At 38.9% G+C, this 25,339-nt stretch overlaps 1 protein-coding gene across 4 annotated transcripts; it reads right to left on the bottom strand.

Annotated features, from left to right (window-relative positions):
• Positions 1 to 271: 271 nt before the first annotated feature.
• Positions 272 to 24,851, bottom strand: PUM3 (pumilio RNA binding family member 3). 4 transcript variants are annotated; one of them, XM_061375119.1, is made up of 18 exons: positions 24,594 to 24,851; positions 24,116 to 24,222; positions 22,134 to 22,316; positions 19,082 to 19,217; positions 18,295 to 18,370; positions 17,627 to 17,720; positions 17,351 to 17,417; positions 16,583 to 16,757; positions 15,204 to 15,307; positions 14,672 to 14,750; positions 13,641 to 13,739; positions 12,168 to 12,221; positions 10,469 to 10,549; positions 7,697 to 7,839; positions 6,703 to 6,925; positions 5,518 to 5,605; positions 3,791 to 3,881; positions 272 to 513 (listed from the first exon to the last, which is right to left on the bottom strand). In XM_061375119.1, the coding sequence occupies exons 2-18, from the start codon at positions 24,210 to 24,212 to the stop codon at positions 384 to 386; spliced, it is 1,920 nt and encodes a 639-aa protein (XP_061231103.1). In that variant the 5' UTR covers positions 24,213 to 24,222; positions 24,594 to 24,851; the 3' UTR covers positions 272 to 383. The 4 variants fall into 4 exon arrangements, with proteins under 4 accessions (XP_061231103.1, XP_061231105.1, XP_061231106.1 ...); XM_061375121.1 differs by having other exon boundaries at positions 22,134 to 22,310; positions 24,594 to 24,850; XM_061375122.1 differs by lacking the exon at positions 24,594 to 24,851 and adding an exon at positions 24,518 to 24,553 and having other exon boundaries at positions 22,134 to 22,310.
• Between the last annotated feature and the right edge of the window lie 488 nt (positions 24,852 to 25,339).

Here is a 25,339-nt window from a genome sequence, read left to right as displayed (position 1 = left end):
CCAGAAGGGAAAGGGATTAAGAAAAAGTGTATTTATTTGCCCAGTACACAGCACCTCCAGCACAGATGCTATGTTCACATGGTGATTAGAACAACATACATGCAAATTTTAACAAGACTCAAAACATTTTGTGTAGGTTATCAGGAAAGACTTAACTCCTTGATTAGATAACATGTTCTTAAGCTTCCACTAGCTCCTAAATGTTCTTGAGATTTCAGTCTCCGAGAACAACTATTTACCATATGCCACAGAGTAAGTACAACAGACAAGCTGGTTTAGAAATTATTTAATTTACAAATGCATATACCATGTTTTAAAACAACCATGATGTAAAATCTCAGTTGGTTGCACTGATGTAAATTGTCTTTTTAGCTTCATTTACACTAGGAAGTCAATTTCTCCAGTAATGCTTCTATTCCTTTTACATTTTTATTTAGCTTCAACTTTGGGACAAGTTTTTTCAGTCCTTTTTTGACTGTATTTGCCACTTTTTGATCGGTGCTCCGGAGAAGGCTATAAGAAACAGGAAAATAAACAAGGATGTCAAAGGTCAGCACATATGTCATAGGGAAAGAAGCTGTCCATGTAAGAAAAAAGTACCTCCTTACAACTAATATAACTCAGGGCAGATGTTATTACCTCCTACTAGAAAAAGATGTAAAACTTTCCAGAAAGCACGAAACACCAAGTGAAAACAGAACACAGAATAAATCAGACTGGAAGTAACTGCAGATTCCTGCTCAAAGTGGGTTCAAACACTGGGTCAGACAAGGCTGCTCAGGGCTTCACCTCCTCCAGGGCTGACATACAGGAGACAGCCCAACCTCCATCACCATTGGGCTGGGCTGCCCTCATGGCAAAAAGGCTGCTTCTTACCTCCAGCCTGAGCCTCCTGTGTGTCAACTTGCACTGCTGCCTCCCACCCTCTAGCCACAGCACTCACTGCTGTAAACAGCATAGCTCTCCTCCATGCCCTTCTGTGGTGCTAGGAGGGATGTTGCTAAGTGCCTCCAAAGCCATTCCTTCTCCCAGCTAAACCACCCCAAGTCCCACAGCCTCTTCTCTCAGGCCACAACTATGCTGGTTATAGAAATGACATGGATATCAGTAAGTCTATGTTTTATCCATTTTCTACCCTGACGTAATGTATCATTCAGAAATCCAAAAATTCTGAGGAGAGGTCAGATGTAGAAACATAAATAGACCAGCGTCCATGACATTCTAGTACTTACAACACTTTATTTACACTAAGCTGGACGGTAACATCTGCAAAGAACCCTCCCATAACCTCTTCAAGCTTGTACTAAGTCAGAAGGAAGCCCCAGAATACTTTTTTTAAATAAAATCAAAATCAAATTGCTACGTAGGACACTGAAAGGAGAGCATCCAGAGGAGACCAGGTAACTAAGATATCAACCACGCACAATGAGCCGCTTCTAAAAGCTGAATAAACATAAATTACTAGAAAGCAAAAAATCTTCTAGGGCTTCTAGGAGTAGGTAATCCTAAGTTTCAGATACGCACAAAAGTGACAGATGGCTTCTGAAAGCCAACAGCAAAACAAAAATCAATCATAGCTTCAAGGAGAACTGCCAATGTCTGAAAATTACCTCTGTCAGAGGGATCTTGCATCTCTCATGACAAAAGTATCTGTTTGGTTTTACATGAGTGTTTTTTACACTCAATAATTATTTTATTTATATATTTTATTTTATTTAATAAAATATTTATATATTTTTATATATTTTATATATATTTATATATTTTATTATATTGCAGTTATCTATACCAAACTAAGTTAAATTTATCCCTGCTGTATGATTTAGGTAATGTCTTGACTTCAATGCATGCAGTTAAACAAAAATGACGTTAATTCCTACTGTTAGTGACGTAAGCAGGTGTCACATGAAATGGAACAGAAGCAACTGCCTTTGTGTGTTCTCAGCTGCCCGAATGAAAGTGTGTCACGGCAAGAGTCATCAAGAGAAATTCAATTTACAAAGGATTCAGATTTAATTAAAAAACCAAAACTAAAACCGAAATTACAGCAAAACAAACACTCACTACTCCCCCATATTTTTGTCCCTTTCCTGTTAGGTGTGTTTCAGTATTGGTGAAAAATGTTTAACTGCCAATCTGGAAGACAGGCTTCCCTGCTTGGCAACAAAGCACTTGTCAAAGTTCCACTCTGTAGTACCACGAGTAACAACAGACAGGACAGGGAAAGACTAACATCACATACTTTTAGACAAAAAAAACACTGCTTCTGTACTGTTTTTTGCTAACAAACAATTACTAGTTTCCTGTTTCCTATACGAGTCTTCAATTCCTATTAAGACACTGTTGTCATGGTGAAGCTAAGCAGTTATTTCCACTAACTTACTTTGTAACTTTATTTGGACAACCAAAACAGCTTAATACATAAGCCAGGAACATCACATGCTAAAGGAATCTGCTCAGCCTTGAGTTAGGGAAAAAAAGTCTAGGCACTGGTACAGTACATTATCAGTGAACAAGCCGTTACTACAAATCTCCACTGAACATCTGTGCACAGGATCAGATAACTTAAAAGCATTAGAAGCATTTATTGAATTCTAAAGACTTATGAGAGGCAAAGAGTGTTATTATTTCAGCAGCTGAACAATCTTAACAGCCAAATCCATATGACTATTACGATGTTGTGTAAACTGGTTTTGTATCTGGATTGCAGCTACTCTTCTACTGCCAATTCTTTGTACTAATATTCTGAATGATAATGACCAAACAAAGTTAGAACTAAACTCATATTAACTAACAGAAGTCCTATTAGTGAAAACAGCTTTTGATTCACCTTGCGAAAGAGCATGAACATCAAAACAGCCTCACACTAAAGTCATAAAGAGCAGAGATGGAAAATAAACAGCAAGGAGTCTAAAGTAACTTTCGGTGAGGGAGAAGGGGGGTAGAAACAAGGAGAACGAGGTTTTTACTTTTCAAAATCATGTTGTCTGTTCGAATTGTTTGCTGACTTTGGCTCAGTACAGCTGACCCAGCAGCACTACAACACAGACCACTTTGGGTTAGGACAAAAACTTGGGTTTCTATGACCTGACACTGACAAGTAGTTACAAAATGATTAACACAACTGTTCACATTTGATAAAACTAAATAGTAATATTAGTCCAGTTCCTGTGGGGTCTTTTTTCTCTCATCAGTTGCACAGTTCTCTGCTTAAAAGTTGTGAGCAAGTCAGCTCACCACAAGCCTTTGCACGATCTGTTCTTTTGTATAGTCTATTTCAAACACTTTTCTACTTCAGTATGAGACATACTTAGCTCCATAATTAAGGCATCAACACACATGAGTAAGCGACCAAAAACTCCCATCCTCCCCCCAAAAAAAAATAAAAAATTGCATGCTGCTGCCAGTCAGTTATTTCAGAGTTAATTACTTTAATTAGCTATTTGTGGACTGCTTTTTTGAGAATTTTGTGTTTGTAAAACAAGACTTACAGGCACAATTTTTAAAATATATTAGATTTTTAATCTTTAAGATTAAATCAAATCTTTTAAGATCTTCCAACACTGAGCTACTTCCTAGTACTGTAAAAGCCTGAATTCAAGGAACCTATGGAAACTCTGGTTTGAATTTTCCTACCCTGTTCCACTGCAGACTTAGCAGTGGGATGAAAGACAGTACATACTGAATTAAAAATGGTACTTTGCTGACAGAAATTTCATCTAATGTTTTCTTAGCTGTTCAGGAAAGTAACACTGGAACCTAATCAGAAATAGCCATGTGCCTTACGTACCAACAAAGAATAATGGCACCTCGATTTACTTCAGCCCAGGTCTTCATATTCTCAATACCAACACGTTCCAGCAGTGTTCTTCCAAAGCAAACTGTAAAGTGTGGGAAAGGAGTAGGGAGAAGAAAAAAATTAGACAGTACCTTTACACATAGAAGCCTGATAAAACTTCTCTGCAGTTGTGATTTAATCAAATAATTTTAAGCCACCAAGCATTCACAAAGTTTTTCTATCTCAAAATAAATGTCTATTCAACGCAATGAATACATTTATAGATGTTTGACAAATTCCAAGTATTGCTTTAAGTTAGTTAGACAACAGCAGCACTGTGGATGGTTTACTAATGTAAAGCGGGCAAACTTGCTGTTTCATGGAATCACAGACTGCGCTGGGCTGGCAGGGACCTTAAAGCTCATTTAGTTCCAACCCCCCTTGCTATGGGCAGGGACACCTTCTACTAGATCAGGTTACTCAAAAGTCTCATCCAACCTGGCCTTGAACACGGCCAGGGATGGGGCAGCCACAGTTTCTCTGTGCAACCTGTGCCAGTGCCTCATCAGTCTCAGAGTGAAGAATTTCCTCCTTATATCTAATCTAAATCTACCCTCTTTTTTTTTTTAATAAGGGTGTCAAAGTCTATTCACATCATAAGGAAGACTTAAAGAGCTTTGAAAGAATGACAACAAAGCAAGAGACACTTACAAACAATACACTAATACACACACACCTCTGCTGAAAATGGTACATTTGTAAGCAACTGACACTACAACTGAAGACACAAAATGTTCACAGATTTAGTTACTTAAAACTTCAGAGCTAATATTTTATTGATGCATGAAAACTACAAGGAACCTTGTTTGTTTCAGCTGTACTGATGCTACAGCTCTATTTCCTCAGTAGCTTTGAAAGGCTAAGTTGCAGATTACACGAATGGCATATGCAAAAGAATCTAGGCTCACCTCAAGTCCCCAGCTGAATTTGAAGGATTGAACTTCAGGAAAACTGCTCTTACAACTGTAAGTTTGCTGCTGAGCAAACTTCCCAGTAAACAACCCAAAAACCCCACAGAGCACTGACAAACCCTAACCTATGTTACACCACCTCCTTTCATTTTTTGAGGGTTTTGTAGAAGAAAAAGTAATCTCTATTAGGATATGGTGATTCACACAAGATTTTACAGTTATGTAATAAAATAAGTTTAAAAGCTAAATTAAGATGAGAACATCTGTGCCCAGTCTCTGCCTTCCGGGATATAAAATAGCAAAGATGTCCTATTTCTGTGCATGAATTATCGTAGTAACACATAGCACTAACCCAGCAGCACTAATGAATGCAGCAAAGATTACAGTTTGGCTCACAAGCACTAATGAAACAAGTTTTCTTGTTAGAAAGACTTTACTTTTTCTATTACTGTCCTTTAAATTGCTGTGTAACTTAGGAAAGCTACCGAGGCATTTAAGCGCAGAAGTGAACCCTGTGCCAAATTCACAGTAAGCCCCTGAGAACAAAACCTGATCAGTCCTTCCTTTGCAGAAAAAGAAAACATATCCTTGGCATTCTGTTTATGTCACAGCATAAAAGCTGGACGCAACAGTCTTAGACAGCATGTTAACAATTTTCCATATGTTAGTATATTCAAAGAAGTAACTGCAGAAATCTTATTTTCCGTAAGATAACTGATTACTCTGAAAGTCATAATTTGATTAAATAAAGCTGTATTTCCAACATACCTTCTTTTCCACTCTCCCTCATTTTTTCATCTTGCTCTATTAACCATTTCAAAACTAGATGGCCTGCTGGATGCTCTGCAATGTGAAGCTTTAAGGGAAAAAAGCGAACCAAAACACAAATTATTTAACAAGAACATTTCAAAACATATTTACATGTCTGTCTATAAATTCCTGCTGGCTTGGTCCACTCTGCCCTCAGACACCTCATCACTGATCCATTTAGTCATCAACTATGCGAATGATGACAAGTTTGATCCAAGTATCTGAGTATTTATTTAAATAGACCAGTTTATTTTTTTTACCACATTCCCTGGAACATCTAACTTTCAGTAATAAAACACATCAACCAAAGTTTCATCCACCCCTCCAATACCCTCATGCTTACTGAGCAGTATCTATTGGTCTACCTGCCTCTGCAAGAAAATCCACTTTCTGCATTTGCATGGACTTGAAAATTAACGGTTCACAGAAAATCACAGAAAACACGACTAGTTCATGTAAAATTCTGTAAAATGCACATCTTATAGAAGGGGAAAACCAGGGCAAATTCAGCACAACTACAAAAATCTAGAGGGCATCTATCTTAAATATAGCGTACACAGCATTTTTTGTTTTCTAGTCTACAGATGCATATCTGACTGAGCTTAACAAAGCACAGAAGGGGCAGGGGCACACTTTGAAGAGAAGGTCATATTCTAAAGACAGCTATTGCTGCAAAGACAAACAGTTATTATCTAAGATCTTGCATGGAGAAAGGCACACTTGAAAGCTAAGAGACCCTTTGATCGCTCTTCATTGAGATTGTTCTCAATGTAAACAGTCAAATGAACTACAAATTTACTAACTGCTTGAAAGCATAGTGGTAACATTAAAAGGGACTGTGTAACATGATTGTCAGCTACCTTCCTATGAAGTGTTTAAAGCAGTTTTGAAGATGAAAGATCATGAACTACCTTGCTCTAACCTCATATGAAATGCTGGCTCAAGCCTTTCTCTCTCCAGATGCAGTAATGATACCGCTATGAAAGAAAAATGTCAGAAAATGGATCATGTCTCATGCACAAATGCTACCAGGGCAGCTCACTGACGTTACACAGAGGAAAAAGTAAGCAGACTTCATGTTAGTGATACAAAATGAGCAAAAGCTGTGCAAGACTTCAGGAAGCTTGTCCTCTTTTACCTTACCTGCCCATCACAGCCACCTGGAACAAGCTCTTCTGCTGCTAAATTAGCAATTGCATCTAGTGCAGGCTGGATGTCACCAGCAGCTGTTCTTAAGATATCAGCAACCAAGACAAAGGTAGCTTTGTCTATGACTACTTCTTGTGTATGTTCTTGCAAATATTCTAGCAGAGGTGAGGAAATGGCTTCCAGGAGTTCACGACGGCGGAGTTCAGTATTCTTCTTACTGATGAAAGAGACACCACATTAACGTAGAAGACTTGCTCTGTATGCACGTTAAGCAACAAGATAATCAGACATATACACTATTTGAGATAGATATAAATTATTAGAAAATCGAAATAAAACATTACTCTTCGCTCCATTAAACACATGTTTCATATACTCATTTTAAGAACACATAGAGCAAAAAAGTGTATAGTGTTTAAAGCTGACTGCTGGTAAACCTCATAGAGTTTTTAGTTAGCAGTAATTTAACCTGATTGTTTTCTATTCATTCTGACATCTCAGTAGCTGAGATTTACTTAAACAGCTCACTAATCATATAAAATTGCTTTAAAAAAAAAATCTTTAAAAGCTCATAAGCAGCAATGTCAATACCAGAGAGTGAATTCAAATTAACAATTTCCATTTTTATTGCTAGATTGAGATATGCTTTTGTGCAACCCAAAACACCAATAATGCATATTAAAAACTTCCTATGCCAAGTTCGATGTATGAGTTTAAACAAAGAACACATCACAGTTTTTGCCTCTTACAAGGAGAGTGAACTGCTGACTACCAATACATTGCTGATAACAATTTTAAAAATGAATTTTAAACAAAAAATGCAAAAATACAGACTATAAATTAACACATCTAAGTAATCTTGGATATTATTTACATATATTTACATTACTTAGCTATACTATAAAAAAAAGCTGAAATTAAATTTCATGACAGAAAGTTGCATGAACTCTTCTGGACTCCAGGGAAAAAAATCTTAACTGTTATATACCTATAGGCATTTCCATCTCCCTGTTGCAGAAGTGTGATAATTTCTGGAACAAAATGTGCAGGGTCTCTAGGACTTAGCAAGTACAACAAGACCTTCTTTCCGTACTTGTTGTTTATTATATTGGGTAAAGCAGCATTTATTTCCTGTAAACAAGCAGCAACAAAACATTAATGAATTAATAAGTTTTGAGCCAACAGTAATTACTGATGACCTTTCAAATACAAAGCTTAGGAAAGGAAACCTATATAATAGGAGTAAGATCTGTATCTGCTTGCAAAATTAAATAAAAAACCTCTCATCAGAATGACAGTTTGGTGAAGTGAGGAAAAAAAATAATCAGGTTTAAAATGTGTACATCAGATGCATCAGTCACTGATTAGTGAGAGAAAAAAGGGGGGGGAAAGAGGGAGGGGAAAAAGAGGGAGGGCTAAATTTTAGTATGGACATACAGATAACTGTTTTAAAAGTCTAACTGCTTTTTAAGATAATTTTCAGGGTTGGATTCATCTATAGTGTTTGCTCCAATACTTCATGCTTTCACCTCATCCTCTGCTACTAGTTTTCATTCTCTATCTGAAGAGCTGATCTTACCTGATATTTTTTACATTTTCCCCAACATCCTTTCCCTGTTCCTGACTTGAAAATAAACCCGTATGGGCCAATTCTGTATGACTGAAAGCCACTCGTCCTTACTTTCCTATACTCTTCTGTCCAGATGGATGCAGTAGGATGACCAAAGAGTAAATACTCCATTATCTTTGATCTCAGATGATGGAAAATCACAGATGATTCAGGACTTAAATGACAACTTGAAAGCTCAGCTAAAGCCAAACACAGTATCTGAACTCATAAACCCTCCAAAAGCAGAGTGCTTGTAACATAGTACCGGAATGCCTCAATGATCTCATACCAAGATGGCACTGATCTGTCAGGGCCTATTTGCTTGGAACTTGCCCAGAATTTTTCACATTGCAGACTGGACTCTAGAAACAATCCAGCTGTGATTACAGCTAATAGACCTGAGAAACAAAAGCCATTTATTTCCACACAGGGATGCTTTCATCTCTCTACACCAGAGAGGCAGACTTAGGGATGCATCTTTGAGCTTAGGTACCAAAACCCAATTCCCCTTTATACAAAACTGTCCAATGAAAGAACTCTTATTTTTCAAAGCAAGCCTCATCATGTGTTCAGTTCTGGGCTCCTCATTACAAGAGAGATACTGAGTTGCTGGACCAGGTCCAGAGAAGGGAAATGAAGCTGGTGAAGGGTCTGGAGTACAAGCCTCATGAGGAACAGGTGAGAGAACTGGAGTTGTTCAGTCTGGAGAAGGCTCAGGGGGGACTACATCATTCTCTACAACTACCTGAAAGGAGGATGAAGAGAGGAGGTGGCTGGTCTCTTTTCCTAAGTAACAAGGACAGGACAAGAGTTAAGGACTTCAAACTGTGCCAGGGAAGGTTTAGACTGGATATTAGGAAAAAATTATTCACTGAAAGCATGATCAGGCATTGGAACAGGCTTCCAGGGAAGTGGTGAAATCACCGTGCCTGAAGCGTTCAGAGAAAGTGTAAATGAGGCCATTGGCGACATGGTTTCATGGTGAACTTGGCAGTCCACATGCAAAGTATTTGCCTCATCTTTACCTCCTTGCCACTGCCTCTCAACCTGTCAGTCCTAAAAGTTAGAGCATGAGTACTCCTATAAGCACATTACAACCTATACATTTGATGTGAATTATCCTGCTTGCATGAAAACTAATTGTGCACTATCAAGTCTCTTTTATCAGTGTGAAAACATAACTTTATAACACTTTACAGATTAAAACATCTTAGAAGGGATAAAATTTGAATGCAAACATAATCTAAATATTATAAGACACTTTATTAAATAATTTTGGAAGGAAGGTGAAGAAATGAGGCATTTCAAAAGAAAGCATACTATCCTTAATGTCATCCTGCAATTTCATGTAGGTAAAGCAGAACAGATAGAGTGCTCTCATGTTTCAGACACCTACCTGCATCCATTTTGGAAGAAGATAAAAATATTGTATGGATTTTACCCAGAACATTAATCGTACAATCATAGAATATTTGGGGTTGGAAAGAACCTTAAGATCATCAAGTTCCAACCCTCCTGCCATGAGCAGGGACACCTCACACTAAACAATGTCCCCCAAGGCTCTTTCCAACCTGGCCTTGAACATCGCCAGGGATGGACATTCACAACTTCCTTGGCCAACCCTTTCCGGTACCTCAGTACCCTTACAGTAAAGGGCTTCTTCCTTATACCCAATCTAAACTTCCCCTGTTTATGTTTTAACCCATTACCCCTTGGCCTATCAGTACAGTCCCTAATGAAGTGTCCTTCCCCAGCATCCTTATATCCTTAATGTCATTTAATTATCAACATACTAAGTAAAAATATCAAGTTTTGAGAATTAATTTGAGTTAATGGTTTCAGCATCCAACCAAAAGAAATTCCAGTCATCCATTAGCCAGAATGAACATGTACAAAACGGGTAATTTTCAGCAAGCGCTGAATCTAGTTTAAAAACAATTTCAAATAAATAACTAAACAGAACATATGAACTGCTGAGGTCTTCTATGAAAGGAAAAAAATAAACATGACACACGAATATAATTAAACAGAAAAAGGGGAAATTAACTAAATGGTTTGAAAAAAGCTGATGGATTCCTACTTTCATCTTCCTATATACTGAGAAACACCAACACTATTTGTACACTGTTTAGGAAAAATTTGGCTACTTACTGATATAATTAACTGTTTCACAAGTTTAGTGTCATCGATGCAATCAAATGCTGCCAGCAAGACCAGATGAGAAAACTCACCCTGCAAAGATGGGACATCAGAAATGACATGCAGTGAAGTTCTACAAACATACTAACTGACTTAGGATCAGCATTTCTGAGAGTTTGTTTTGAACGTTACACAACATGAACCACATGCAAATTCTGTCCATCGTATAGAATGAGGGAAGCCTAACATTTAGACTGTCACTAAAAATAAGGCCTGTTAAGAGAAGCATGTTGTTAAAAGAAAGGTAGATTGAGTTGATCTGCCATTAGAAGCAGATAATACTGCTTTATCACATCCAAGCTACTAACCTAATCCTATGTATAATTACCAACGGAAATCATAGGATTTGCCTTGCCAAACATTACATACAGATTTTATTTACGAGGTATTTCCTTAAAACTGAGAAAAATCACATACCATGTTTTTGGAGATCATGTTTCTGCAATAAGCCACGTATAAGCCTACTGTATCACTGGACAGTAAATTCTAACATATGCAAAAGGGCATGACCCAATTCACTTATGTGTCAGTGAGATTCTGTGTCTAAGCAAAGCCAGACCTTCAGTGCTCCAGAGTTGTTTTAGCCATTATTTGCCTACTGTCTCATATTTCTATCTAATATATACGTAATAAAATATAGAAATAACTTATCCTGGTAGAAGTTATGGAGAGAAACATTACTTAAAACAGCACCCTCCAATGGGCTGCACAAGACAATCCATTACGAGGCAGGAAGAAAATATTTTTTGTACCATTAATAAATATGTAAAAATAACCACTGGCTATCTTTATATAATCTTTTTTAAATTTCTATTTCTGTGTATGTTTTATAATGTATACTAGTCCAGTAATACATGTATATTATTTATACATAAATACACATATATTTGAGATGCATGGTCAGGGTTGCATGACCAGAGGTTTGGAGACCACTGATTGAGACTACATCAACTATCAGTAAACAGAACAATACAATCACATAGAAAAGTTTAAAAAGCTTTTCTTCACAGTTGTAGTTTTGCCTGAAACTATGAAATCCAATTGCAACTGTTACTCTATTGGTGCTGCAGTCTCAAAACATGTATATTACTCAGAAAAAAAATAAATACAGACTTCTTCCATTGTATGCCATTTCAGCATTAATTCATTCTTAATCTTCCTGACTTCTTAAAAAAACAAAACAAAAAACTTGTAGAAATATGCACATTCAAATGGCAATGGCACATTCAAATATGTTGGGACCCACCCACCACATCTTAACTTCAGTTCCTTTTCCGTATAAAACCCCTTTTCTGTGGGGTTTTACTCCCAACCAAGAAGAATTAACCAATGAAGATAGATGAAGCCATAAGACGTAATGTAAAGCTGGGCTCAAAAAAAAAATAAATAGAAGATATATATAAAAGATATATAATATAGGACTTACAATTAACTCAGCTACTTCAAAGAAGGACTGTATTTACTGCCCACAATGAAGCTTCTCGGTATGTCTCTAAATATTCCATTAAGTTCATTATATTTTATACTAATATATCACCAGTATTTTAAACCTAGTTTCATTAAAACCTCAGTTGTTTCCAGTACCAAAGTGCAATCACATTAGCCTCTACCAAATTGCTTGTATTTCAGACACTATGAAATAAATGCTCACCGTTGCTATTTTTTCAATATATGTCTTCATAGTTTTCACAATTACTTTTCTGTCCTATACAAAAGGAAACAAGAAACTCGAATTAGCCTATAATGCCAGTGATTCTGAGTAACTAAATTGTTACCTACACCTTCAAAAACATAACCTTCCATCTGCTTACTAAAGCAAAGGCTATTTACCAGTCTCACATTTGTGCTACTAGTCAGCACCTGTAAGAGTTGACTTGCGAAAGACTCAGTCCTAGTGAGGTTCTGTACGTGTTTACAAATCCAGCCCACCAACAGGACATGGCAAAAATGCTAAGATGAAGGTAAAAAACAAAAAAAAAAAAATTAAAAAGAGAGATACCTCCAAACCACCACACAAGTTCACCTGTACCTTGTTCATTACTTACACAAAAATGCACTTCAGCTCTTCATTTGGAAAGAAACTTATTAAACAGTGCCCAAAACTTTTAAGTAGCAAGGACTCTATCCAGCCTGTTGCAACACCTGTTTACTAGCAAGATACATTTTTTGGCAGAAAGTTTCCTCAGTGCTTGTACTTCGGCTTTTGCAATCACTGCTTAGCCTTCTCCACACCCATTACTACCCTTGGAGCCTAGCAACTTCCTATTTTCTCCTGCACTCTTTAACAAGCAGACTATTTTCATAAGAATGACAGAATGGGCTGGGTTGGCAGGGGCCTTAAAGATCATCGAGTTCCAGCCCCCTGCTCCAAGTCCCATCCAACCTGGCCTTGAACACTGCCAGGTACAGGGCAGCCACAGCTTCTCTGGGCAACCTGTGCCAGTGCCTCACCACCCTCATTTTAAAGACAGCACTACAGTATTTCCAAGAGATGACAGCCTACAATACACATAAAGTATTGCAGGATACCGTATCAACAGAAGAAGCTAAATACAGTTCCTGTAACATTTTTGAAGTCTTGGCATTCCATAGCCAAAACTGTTCCATATTACAACTTTTTACTGTCCTCTTCCCACTGCCAATTCCACTGGCATTAAGAAACCTACAGAATGAAAGAATGGCCAATAATCTTAAAATGGAACAGCTTTATGTACCACCTTCATGAACTCTGCTAAAAATAAAAAGAGATGCTTCTATTACAGGATTTCTAACAAAAGCATTTGATTCACAAAAAAATCTACTGCTTTTATTTGCCAGTAAGTCAAGTGGAACCACTTTTTAACCTTGCTCTCCAATACTTAACTGTACCAAAATGTCCACTGGCAGAAGAACCCACCTGGGCAACCATACGCACAGTCTCAGACTAGACTATTATTAACTAAAAAGAGGATTATTTATTATTAAATACTATCATTAAATTATTATTTATAACTATATAACATATATTTAATTATATAATATAGATTATGTATTATTTATACAGTTACTGCTTATTATTAAATAAAAAGAGGACTCTATTATTAAATAAATGAAGAGGACTGGGTAGACAGAAACCAAACAATACCTTGGGAGTACCATGCCATAAGCAATGCATCGCTACTCGGGCTCCATCGTGAGTGTGTGCCAGGTAGATGACAGCCTCTCTGATAGCTTCTATCATTTCCTGTGAAAGAAAAGGTGATAAAGCAAAAATGTGAAAGAAAAGGCCTAAGACAGCTCCAGACATGTGGGTGAAGGTTTGAAAGGATTTTTTTGTCTGCTCACAACAACAGAGAGCATCACTGGCTCAACAGAACCATTCTCACAGCCCTGAACCAAGAAAAATGGTATCAAAAGGACTGTAAATGATACAGGCTTTCTCCCTTGAAAGCTACACGGTTCATCATATTTACCCTATGAAATCAGAAATGTACTGAACCTTGACAGTTTCTATTAGAGAGAAAATTCAAGGAAGGGTGCTCAGAACTGTCCTGGGTTCAGCAGTAGCAGTCGTTTTGCTCCTTCTTAGTAGCTGGTGCAGTGCTGTGGTTTTGACTTTCAGCCTGGGAACAGCACTGATAACACTGATGGTTTTAATTGCTGCTCAGTAATGCTTAGTCTGACAAAGGACTTTGTGAGTCTCATGCTCTGCCAGGGAGGAGGGGAAGCCAGGAGGAATGAGAGACAGGACACCTGACCAAACTAGCCAAAGAGGTGTTCCATACCACAGCACGTCATGCCCAGGAAGTAAAACTGGGGGCAGTTACCCGGAAGGGCTAGATCACTGCTGGGTCAGGCTGGGTATTGGTTGGCAGGTGGTGAGCAGTTGTATTCTCTTCCCTTATTTCCCTTATCATTATTATTATTGGTGGCAGCAATAGTGATTTGTGTTATACCTTAGTTACTGGACTGTTCTTATCTCAGCCCGTGGGAATTACACTCTTTCGATTCTCCTCCCCATCCCTCCGGGAAGCAGGTAGGAGGGGGAGGAGTAAGTGAACAGCTGCGTGGTTTCTGAGTGACAGGCTGAGCTTAAACCATGACAAGAAGTAAGGCAGAAACTACAGAAGGACAGCCATGCACTTAGAACATAAAAAACAAACAAAACACACTTACAGATCTTTGTTTTGGAAGAGCGTAAGTGAAAAAGTCCAAAAATACTTTATGCACCAGTGAGTGTTTTATCACAGCCTCTCTGTATTTGGGAAGAGGAAAATAAACAAAATGTCCCCTATAAGTAACAGTTTTAACATAAGATAACAATACTTCATTTGCATTTAAAAAACAGGTTTGGCAGTGCATTTCACAGAAAACACACAGACAATCTGGATTAGATGTTTAGCATCTGCAGTATGTGGAAGATTGATTCTAAACCTAGCAAAATATTTTCTGCTAAGGACCACTAGAGAAGCTTACCTAATAATGACTGCATCACAGAAGTACACCACACTGCAGGATTTCTGCTGAATAGCTGGGGCAGGGGACACTTTAGTTTATAGAAGTGGAGTTCAAAATTAAGACATGATGCTTTGGACAAAACTACAGTTATTTCCTAAACAACACAGCAATGTATCATTATCACTGTCTTTTTGTATGGCAGAAACAAACTGATTTATGGTAGACTCCTTAAATCAATTTTTTTCCTTACTTTTGTGCCATTGGTGTAAGAATCTGTTTCATTTCATCCAAGATGGCCTCTCTCTTTTCAGGCTGAGCTGCTAACACTTTATCCAGTGTTGGGACAACTGGTGTCTGAAATGAAAGTACAACCAGTGCAATTGTTCCCAGTAAGTATCAGAGCTTACAGAAAATTAAAATCTTTAGTTCCTTTTCAATCAAAATTCATGAACAGTATCACAAACACTTTTCTGCAAAGCTAACAATTTTTACAATTTCAAAAATACAAAGCCAGTCTACTTTGAGTATGTCAGAAGCTATATACTTCTTTCTACAAACTGAATATCCATTATTAGCAAACAAAAGCTACTTTTATGGTCTGAACTGGTTGTTGCCACAGTCAGCTCTTCACGAGACTGTCACATATAAGGTAAAACACGCAAAATTAACATTCTGTGAAGGGACTCCTAAGCTAAGCAGAAATCCTGCACAACAGTACATGTAAGTCAGAGAACAACAAATGAATTAACTGAGAAGTTTAACAAGGCCCAGAAAATTCCAGGTCAAGAACAGCAGAGAGAAGGAATTTATAACATATACCTTAAAAACAGAAGTACTTCCTGTTATCTAGCTATATACACTTGTAACTCTTCTTAAAACAATCTGTTGCTATTAGAATAGGCTGAGTCGATAGAAGAAATGTATCTGTAACCATCCCTGCCAGGGGTGGAAAAGGTAGGAATTTGGAGGCAGGAGGATGAAAATTAAATCACCCATTTCAAAACTCCACAAAATTCCAGGTCTCTTTAAGGGTTACACTGTAATTTCCTACAAACCCACATATTGCTGAGCCTCACATCTGCACCAAAACCTAAAACTACTTGAAAAACTCATGCCAAGAATGCTAGAATGATGGAAGATAACACTGCACTTGATTTCTGAGGCTGTTTTACTCCCAGTACAAATTACAGCCCACGATCTGAGCAAATTACAGCCCACAATCAGAGCAAACATGTTGCTAAATGTATAATACAGTAAACAGCAGGAATATAATTCAGAAATGAGCCGTTAATTTCTTATACATTTTTAACATAAATTTTGGGTAAAAGCCTGCTGTGTTGTACATCAGGTTGCAGAAGTCTCTCTAGTGTAGTTAACTGTTGCATAAAACAGCTTTGTACTTGGTAGCAAATAAAACTATTTATGTCTCCAACAAAAAATGTTTTACATAGTTCAAACTGAAAAACACGACAATTTAATCTAGACTAGAAACATGCAAGCAATTGTAACATTTAAACATGCTAAACTAGACCATACTTGAAGAGCTGAAAGAGAAATTTAATTAGAAGAAATAGTATACAGTACCTTAGATGCTAGAACACCTTAGACTAGAAAGTATTTAAACATCACCTTGTAAACCTGGAAAGTATTCCCATATAGCTCTTCTGTCAGCATATTCCTCTGCTCCAGAATGGCTTTGTCATTATATGCATATTCCACGATAGCAGAAGCTTCAGCATGACGGAGCATTTTTTTCACATGGCCTTTAAAACTTTTTATTATTTCTGCAACTTGTGGTTTTGTCCTGTCTCACAAGGAAAAATAGATACCAAGAGTTAAAACTTTAGGGATAAGCTAACCTATCAATAGTTTCATTTCTGGAAGGACATTTAGGTGGTATGAATTGGAACAGAAACCAGGAAATAAATGTTTCTGGATCACCTTTCTGGCATTTACAAAAATATGGAAAGAAAGCCATGAATCTCTGGCTTTCTTGCCATAGAAATCATAAGGCATTTTGAGGGAAAAAGAAACCAGTGGATAAATCCTACAGAATGAAGGATGCTTTCCTGAAATGCTAAACAGAGAAAAATTTTTATATATTTTTTTTTTTTATGAGAGAAAGATTAACTTTGTGCATATATTTGAATCTCTTTTGGCATATGTTTTCCTCAATATATACAGCTTTAGCTTTACTTTCTTACAAAAGGAAAACTACCGTTAGGAATAACTGACACTCTTCTGCCTCATCACCATTACAAAGATGCTTCCAGAAACATAATTTTTTGTTCTTGAGATTATACAGATTAAGAGAAGCACTGGAATGAATCCAACCAATCTGCAATCACTGGAAATGAAACAATGCAATACAGCTAAGCAAATTCATTTCATACTCACCCATACATAAGGAACTTCTTCACAATATTTCTGGAATATTTTGACTTGCTCAACTCTACTAAGCTATCTAGAAGAAGGGGGAAAAATAGCTCATTTGATTTTGTACTACATTAACTCTACAAAACAAAATGCAATAGTTTAAATAAAGTTTTAAAAACTCACTATACAGTCCATCAGTTTAGCAGAAAGTTAAAAGATATTCAAGAGAAAATAATATCGCTTTTTTAAATGCAACCTAATAAGCATACAGGTAAACTGTAAATGGGAAGAAAATACCTTTCAGTTCTTCAAATGTCTCTTGCCTTTGCTTTTCATTACCATACTGAATAAAGCACTGGATCACTCGAGTTGAATCATGTGCAAACGCCAGCTACAGGACAGAGACACTTCATTATCCTAGGCCATTAAAATGGCATTATGCAACAAATTTATTTTAACACACTTGCTGTCTGGTATAGTTTCATGCCACATGTTGCAATGTAACGCCAATGAAAAAAGTAGCTGTTTATAATGAATTAAGTTTTCAGGGGTTTTTACTACTTTGTAAGTACTCTATCAAACCAAATATAGACAATACTTCCAGTTGCTGACAATTAAGGACATGCATTCAGGTTTTAATACTGAAAGAGTACCATGACATGGTATCTTGTTTTTCCTCATGTTATTGGTAATTTCAGAGTGACTGTGACAATGCAATTCCACTTCATTATGGAATACCATGAATCCCTATAAAATCAAATATGTATTTCACTGCAAATTTATGCATTTAAAGAATTAACTAGAAAGACTATTTTTCCCTTTTACTCAAAGTTTGAAAAAAAAAAATCCCTGTAACTTTTGGAAGAACAGGTTAGTACTATATAATTAAAAGTTCATTTTAGTATTTCACCCTTCTTTAAAGAAGCTTTTACGAATTTGTGCACTACACCATTAGTTTTTCTTACACTTTTAATTTTTCCATGAAGAAGCTTCTGTAGTTCATTCATGAGCTTTTCTCGCTTCTCCTTATCACACTTCTTCCTACAAGCAAAGCAAAACTTTTTCTGTAGTATGATCCACTTACAGATATAATTTAAGACAGTACAAAATAAAGCTAGCTCCTGCTACACCAAATTCACATTATCATTCACTAAACCTGTAGACAGATGTAATTAAGCACTTTCAGTTCCTAGAAACCAAACCAGATTTCCACACTTTAAGATTATTCTTTTCTGAGTAACAATATTATTAAAAAGAACATAAACTCAAACCTGCACCCAGAGCTGCTCACAGATCCAAGGAACTGTAAGCATCTTACAGCCGAAAATGCAAAGCACAGACAAGTAAAATTATCTCCTCATTCTGAGGTGCGGTCCCAGGTTCTAGAATTACACCTGCCTAGAGACAGCATACAAACCTCAAAAAAACCCAAAACCAACCCTCATGCAGTGATCCCACTGCAAGATCAGGCTGGATCAATACATGATCTGTGCCTCAGGGTTCAAAATATAATACAACTCCTTAAGCACTTACTCACAAATTTTAACCTAATATGTGAGCTTAACCCAGACACTTCTAGAACCATCGGTCACCACACCCTGCTTAAACCATCTACAGAATTACATGTAAAGTTATCACTCGCATGGAATTTCACTGTGGAAATACATTTTCATATAATTGTAACAAGAGATACAGAGTCTTGCAGACACTCATGACTAAAAGCTAACTGAAGCAAAAAAGAATAATTATTACCTTCTCACACTTTCCCATATTTGCTTCGATTTCACAATTATGTCATAGTTACTTTTATCATTAAGTTGTCTGGTTTGCTTTAATTCCTTCCTTTTCTTTTTGAAGTCATTCCACTTTGGCTTCTTAGTATCCAACCCTGAAGACAAAAATAGATGATTTTATAGTCAGTAAAACAGGAGGAATGGAACTTTTTACCAGTATAAACTATGGCAGCTCTGTGACTTGAATTGTTAACAATTCAGGAGCTTCATCCTAAGTTACCAAGCTACCTAATGTGAAAGTGTAAACATTTAATACATATGCTAAGCTAGTAAATTCCAATTCTATACTACTGAAAGAACCAGGAAAACAAGAATTTTTCTCAAAGTTTTGTCAAAAACACACTGCAAACCTCTTAATAGCTTGAAAATTGACTTAAGGATGCACCTAGCTTTTTAGTTCAAGCTGTACTTACACATACCTTTTCTCTCCCTTGAAATAAGAGCCTTAACTCAAAGATACATCTCTGAAATCTCAGAGAGGAAAAAAATTGAAGTCTTTTAACATGGTTAATCTTTGCTTTCAGATTCCTTAAGCATGGGGTTTACTATACAACAGCTATACACTCAACAAATTCATAACGTGCCGTAAAGTGCCACAAATGAGTTATGGAAAATCATCAAGTATCTGATCTTCGATTCAGTCATTCCTTCACAAGAAACATAATTTTGTATGACACGGTTTCACAGAACCAAGTCATGCATGCAAACTATTACTTCTACGTGCAACATGGCTGGCAGGCTGAAACTGGCTGGTGGCCACATGCAAAGAGTTCTGGTCAATGGCTCAGTGTCCAGCTGGAGACCAGTAACGAGTGGAATCCTTCAGGGATCGGTGTTGGGACTAGTCTTCTTCAACATCTCTGTTGGTAACATGGACAGTGGGATTGAGTGCGCCCTCAGCAAGTTTGCCGATGACACCAAGCTGTGTGGTTCGGTTGATACGCTGGAGGGAAGGAATGCCATCCAGAGGGACCTTGACACGCCTGTGAGGTGGGCTGATGCCAACCTCATAAAGTTAAACCATTCCAAGTGCAAGGTCCTACACCTGGGTCGGAGCAATCCCAGGCACAGCTACAGGTTGGGCAGAGAAGAGATTCAGAGCAGCCCTGCGGAGAAGGACTTAGCGGTGTTGTTTGATGATAAACTTAACATGAGCTGGCTTCAGTGTGCACTCGCAACCCAGAAAGCCAACTGTATCCTGGGCTGCATCAAAAGGAGTGTGACCAGCAGGTCGAAGGAGGTGATCCTGTCCCTCTACTCTGCTCTTGTGGGACCTCACTTGGAGTATTGTGTGCAGTTCTGGTGTCCTCAACATAAAAAAGATATGGATCTGTTGGAACAAGTCCAGAGGAGGGCCATGAGAATGATCAGGGGACTGGAGCACCTCCCGTATGAAGACAGGCAGAGAAAGATGGAGCTGTTCAGCCTGGAGAAGAGAAGGCTGCGTGGAGATCTCATAGCAGCCTTCCAGTATCTGAAGGGGGCCTACAAGGATGTTGGGAAGGGACTCTTCATCAGGGACTGTAGTGATAGGTCAAGGAGTAACAGGTTAAAATTAAACAGGGGAAGTTTAGATTGGATATAAGGAGGAAGTTCTTTACTGTTAGGGTGGTGAGGCAGTGGAAGGGGTTGCCCAAGGAAGTTGTGAATGCTCCATCCCTGGCAGTGTTCAAGGACAGGTTGGACAGAGCCTTGGGTGGCATGGTTAGTGTGAGGTGTCCCTGCCCATGGCAGAGGGGTTGGAACTAGATGGTCTTACGGTCCTTTCAAACCCTAACTAATCTTTGATTCTATTATTCTATAACATTAAAGACCCAGCATAAAATTTCTAGACCTTAAAGCACCGCTTGTTGGCATTTAGCAGCATACACTTAACTATTTTACCCAGCCAAAACCCACTGTCTCTTTTTACAAAGTATATTATTTTTTTCTGTTACTCTCCTAAAATAATAGCGACAAGCAAAACCAGTAACACTTTGAGATCAGAGCCACCATGCAATATCAAGCACCTTTCCGTTATTCTTACAAACAACATTTAAAGGTTTGTTTGTGGTTTGGTTTTTTTTTTTTTTTTTTTTTTTGTTCATTTGTTTGTTGTTGTGTTTGGGTTTTTTTTTGGGGGGGGGGTTGACTTTTTTTTTAAAAGCAGCTTAATATGAACATTCTGTTCCTATTAAGTTTCCAGGCATCTACTGCACAGTCCATGTGAAGCCATTCTGAAGAACACAACAGCAAAATACTCAATACCTTCTACTGACTTTCAAACAACTAATGGTTTTCTGCAGAACTTCACATAAGATGCCACTTCTGTTTCACTGTCCTAGTAGAACTTTGCTTCACAACAAAGTAAGGAACAACATGAAGTTCTCATGCACCAGAAGCAAAGTTAAAAAAGAAACCCATTTAAAGAAATGGTAAAACCAGACATTTATTTAGCGTCTCTGTGTAAACACAAAAATAAGCAGTAAAAACACAAAAAGCAGTCACAACGCTAATAATGTCTTTGTAAAACAAAAAAAAAACAAAGAACTGACTAGCTTGCACCACAAGAAAAAAAAAAATAATGTAATCTAAGGAATAGCCAACTCTGACTCATGAATTTTTGTGTTCCAAATTTTATAGCCAGAACAGAGGATTAAATTTCTAAACCTGTGAAATGCTCTGTATTTTCCAAATTTATGCGAAAGCAGTCAGTTTCAAGCTAGCCACTTACTATTGTCTTTAAAATACTCATAGCTTCATGATGGTATGCTGATTATTTAAATTTGCTACTGCATCTTTACTTTTGACTTCAAAGAAAATGCGTAACTGTTCATTCTCATTACTCAAGCTTAGTCCGGTGAAGAACATTTTCCACAGCAAAGATTAAACATGAAGTAAACTTGCAGTCATTCTGCCAATTTGGAAAGGTGATAACAAGGCAAGGGGAAAGAGGAAGACAGGAGCACCTGAATGAACATGTTTCCCAAAACCTAGTTGCCATTGACATTCAGGCTTAAAAATCCACTCACCTCCCTCTTCTCCATCCTGGAGCTTCCTCTTCTTTGCAAACTTTTCTGATTGCTGTTTATTCTTGAACTGTTTGACAGTAGCTCTTCCAGGTCTTAAATGTCCTTTCACAAATTTCTTGGAAATTGATTTAGGCTTTCCCTCCCCATCTCCTTTCTTGAGGAGTTTCTTTGGTGGACCTGAATCTATAACCCAACGGAAAAGAAATTAAAATGCTATCACAGAGCTAATGTTGCTTCAAAGTAACAAATAACTGCTGTAACAAGAATTTAACTTCTTTGTAGCAACAATTATACACGTAACAATAATTCTCATATGCTTCTCAAAGCTGATGTTTTCATGGCAGTCCCTAGGTGTTCCACTTTCCCCTAAGGAAGTTCTGCCCGGGTATTATTTTCTGGGCAGCAGTACAACTGCCCAGACATAAAAGGATTATCCTAATTAAGAATTTCATCACCCCTGACACCAAGGTCATCAATCCCCAAATCATCTCTCCACAGTTTATGGCCAGAGCTCTTTTGACGTCATCTAAAGCAGAAGAAAAAAAAACACTAAAAGGTATATTCTCAACTCTAACCCACAGCACTTCACACACCCTAGCTTCAACTGTCAAACTTTTACTTACTGTAGGAGATTAAACTGTAGAATCAAAAAATATCAACTTTAAAATTCTAATTAAGTATTTTAGGTGAATGAAATAGAGCTGAAGGGCTTCCAGTGCAGTTTATTTAAAGCATTTCAGCCTCACTTTTTCCAGGTTATTTGATCATACAGTCAGTACAGTTTTAAATGCAAGACAGAATCATAGATGACTGAAGTTGGAAGGGGCTTTTGGAGGTCATCTGGTCCAACCCTCCTGCTCACAGAGGGCCACGAGCGGCTTTTGACTATGTTCAAGGTGGAAGACTCCACCCTGAGCAGTGCTCAGTTACTCTCATAGTAAAGACATCTTTCCTGATATTCAGCAGGAACCTCCTGTGTTTCAATTTGTGCCTCTGGTCCTGGCTGTCTTTGCACACCCCATTCAGGTATTTGTATACAGTGACAAGATCCCTATCAGCCTTCTCTTCTGCAGTCTCAACTGCCCTAACAACATCAGCCTCTCCTCACAAAAGAGGTGCTCCAGACCTTTCATCATGTATGTGGCCCTTCCATGGGCTCTCTCTAATATGCTATGTCTCACTTGTACTGAGTAGCCCAGAACTGGAAACAGCACACCAGGTGTGGCCTCACCACTGCTGAGGAAACAGCAAGGATCACTTCCCTTGACCTTTTGGCAACACTCTTCCTAATGTAGCCCACGATCCAATTTGGCACCTTTGACACAAGGCCACACTGCTGGCTCATGTCCAACTTTGTGATCACCAGGAGCCCCAGGGCCTTTTCTGCAAAGCTTTCCCCTGACACGTACTGGTGTGTGGGGTTGCTCCTGCCTCAGGTGCAGGACTTCGCCCTTCATTCCTTAATGAACTTCACAAGGCTTCTGTCAGCCCGTTTCCCCCCTGCTGCTGAGGCCTCTCTGAAGAGCAGCATGACTCCTGGTGCACCTGCCACTCCCCCCAGCTCTGTCACCAGTAAACTTGTAATAGTACACTCTGCCCCATAATCCAGATCATCAGTGAAGTGGTTGAACAGAACTAGGCCTAGTACTGACTCCTTGGGTACACTGCTAGTTATCGGCCTTCAACTAGATTCCGTGCCACTTATAACCAATTTCTGGGCCCAACCATTCTGCCAGTTTTCAATCTACCACACCATGTGCTCATCCAGCCCATAATCTGTCAGCCCCTCTGCAAGGACTTTATGGGAGACATTGTCAAAAGCTTTACTGAAGCCCAGACAGACAACATTCACTTCTCCAACCTCATCTACAAAGTTCACCACTTCAGAAGTTTACCAAGATGAAAAAGTTAAGTTCAAGCATGCCTGAGCACAACACCAGCGACTCAGAAGGGGCTCCTGTTAGGAAAACTTGTCTTCTTACCATTATCTTTTTTAAATTTCCTCTTCCCATGTGGTGCTTTCCCATAAGGCCCTTTTCCACTCTTCCCCACAAACTTCCTTTTATCCTTGGTTTCCATTGTGGCAGCACTGCAAAGGACGCAAGAGACAGCATTACTGGACCACCGTGGCTCCCTTGCCAACAGCGTGAGGAAAAGACAGCCCGCATTTCTTGGAACACCGGTTAACACATCTGGCGGAGTTAAACCCTTCTCAACAGCCGCTGACCGTCCCTAGGCGGACGGTGAGGAAACAAACCACGGAGGCTCAACTAGGCAAGGCCGCGGAGCACGTGCCTGGCCGACCCCGCTCCTCAGGGACCCCGAGTGCCAGACCAAGTCAGGCCAGCGTGGTGACAGCGCCAGAGGAAGCCGCTGGCCCGCACCCGCGGGGGACGCTCCGACGGACACCCCCACCGCCCGCGCCGCTCCACGCCACCCACCGCCGGCCTTCCCATTCACCTCACACGTGCCGCCTCGCCCGCGCTTTGCGGCCGCCTCCGGCGAGCGCGGCTCGCTATTGGCAGCTGCCGTGCGACAGTGCTAATACAGCATGCCGTCAAGCACCGCGCAGAAGGGGATGGCGCTATTCTGCAGCCAGCGGTAAGGGAAAGGCGCTTCGCGTTTGAGTACACTCAGGCCGGAGCTCTGTAACGGGCGGGCCTCTGAGAGGAAAGGTCTCGTTCTCGTTCCAGGTCCTGTTTCCGTTCCCCTCCCCGTGCTCCGCAGCCAGCTGGAGCAGCGGGCCTACCTCCGTCTTCTCGAGCACAGTTTGCTGAGTTCCCAGCACAAATAAAATCCTGGAGAGCACCGGGTGGAGCTGTTACTGGAAACGATGCAGGTGTGATTTAGTCGCGTGAAACGTCTGCCAAGCGTTTTTCTCGTATTCAGGTGTTCAGTAAAGCCGTTTCTTCCTGAGGGAAAGGGGAGCCATATTCTTAAGTGTAGTCATTACTCTTGTGTGATTACAGCGGCGGTGAGAGGAAACCCGAGCGTGGTCAGTACGTCTCTTAAGACTACCCGTCGTGTCTTTCAGTAGCAATGTGATGTGGATAGAAATTACATGGTGGAATAAAGCTTTTTATTAAGTACTTTATTAAGTATATTTTTATTAAGTACTGAGCTGGTGCAGTACTGTTCTTTTGTCTTTTGGGAACCACTTGGCAGTGACTTGGAAAATGGAATAAACATGGGCAGGATTATGGTGC

Source organism: Neopsephotus bourkii, unplaced genomic scaffold (genome assembly GCF_033783945.1).
Source record: "Neopsephotus bourkii isolate Nb327-2 ecotype Australia unplaced genomic scaffold, CSIRO-AGI_Nbou_v1 NB_1658, whole genome shotgun sequence".
Classification (NCBI taxonomy): domain Eukaryota; kingdom Metazoa; phylum Chordata; class Aves; order Psittaciformes; family Psittacidae; genus Neopsephotus; species Neopsephotus bourkii.
This window is presented reverse-complemented; position numbering and strand designations above follow the sequence as displayed.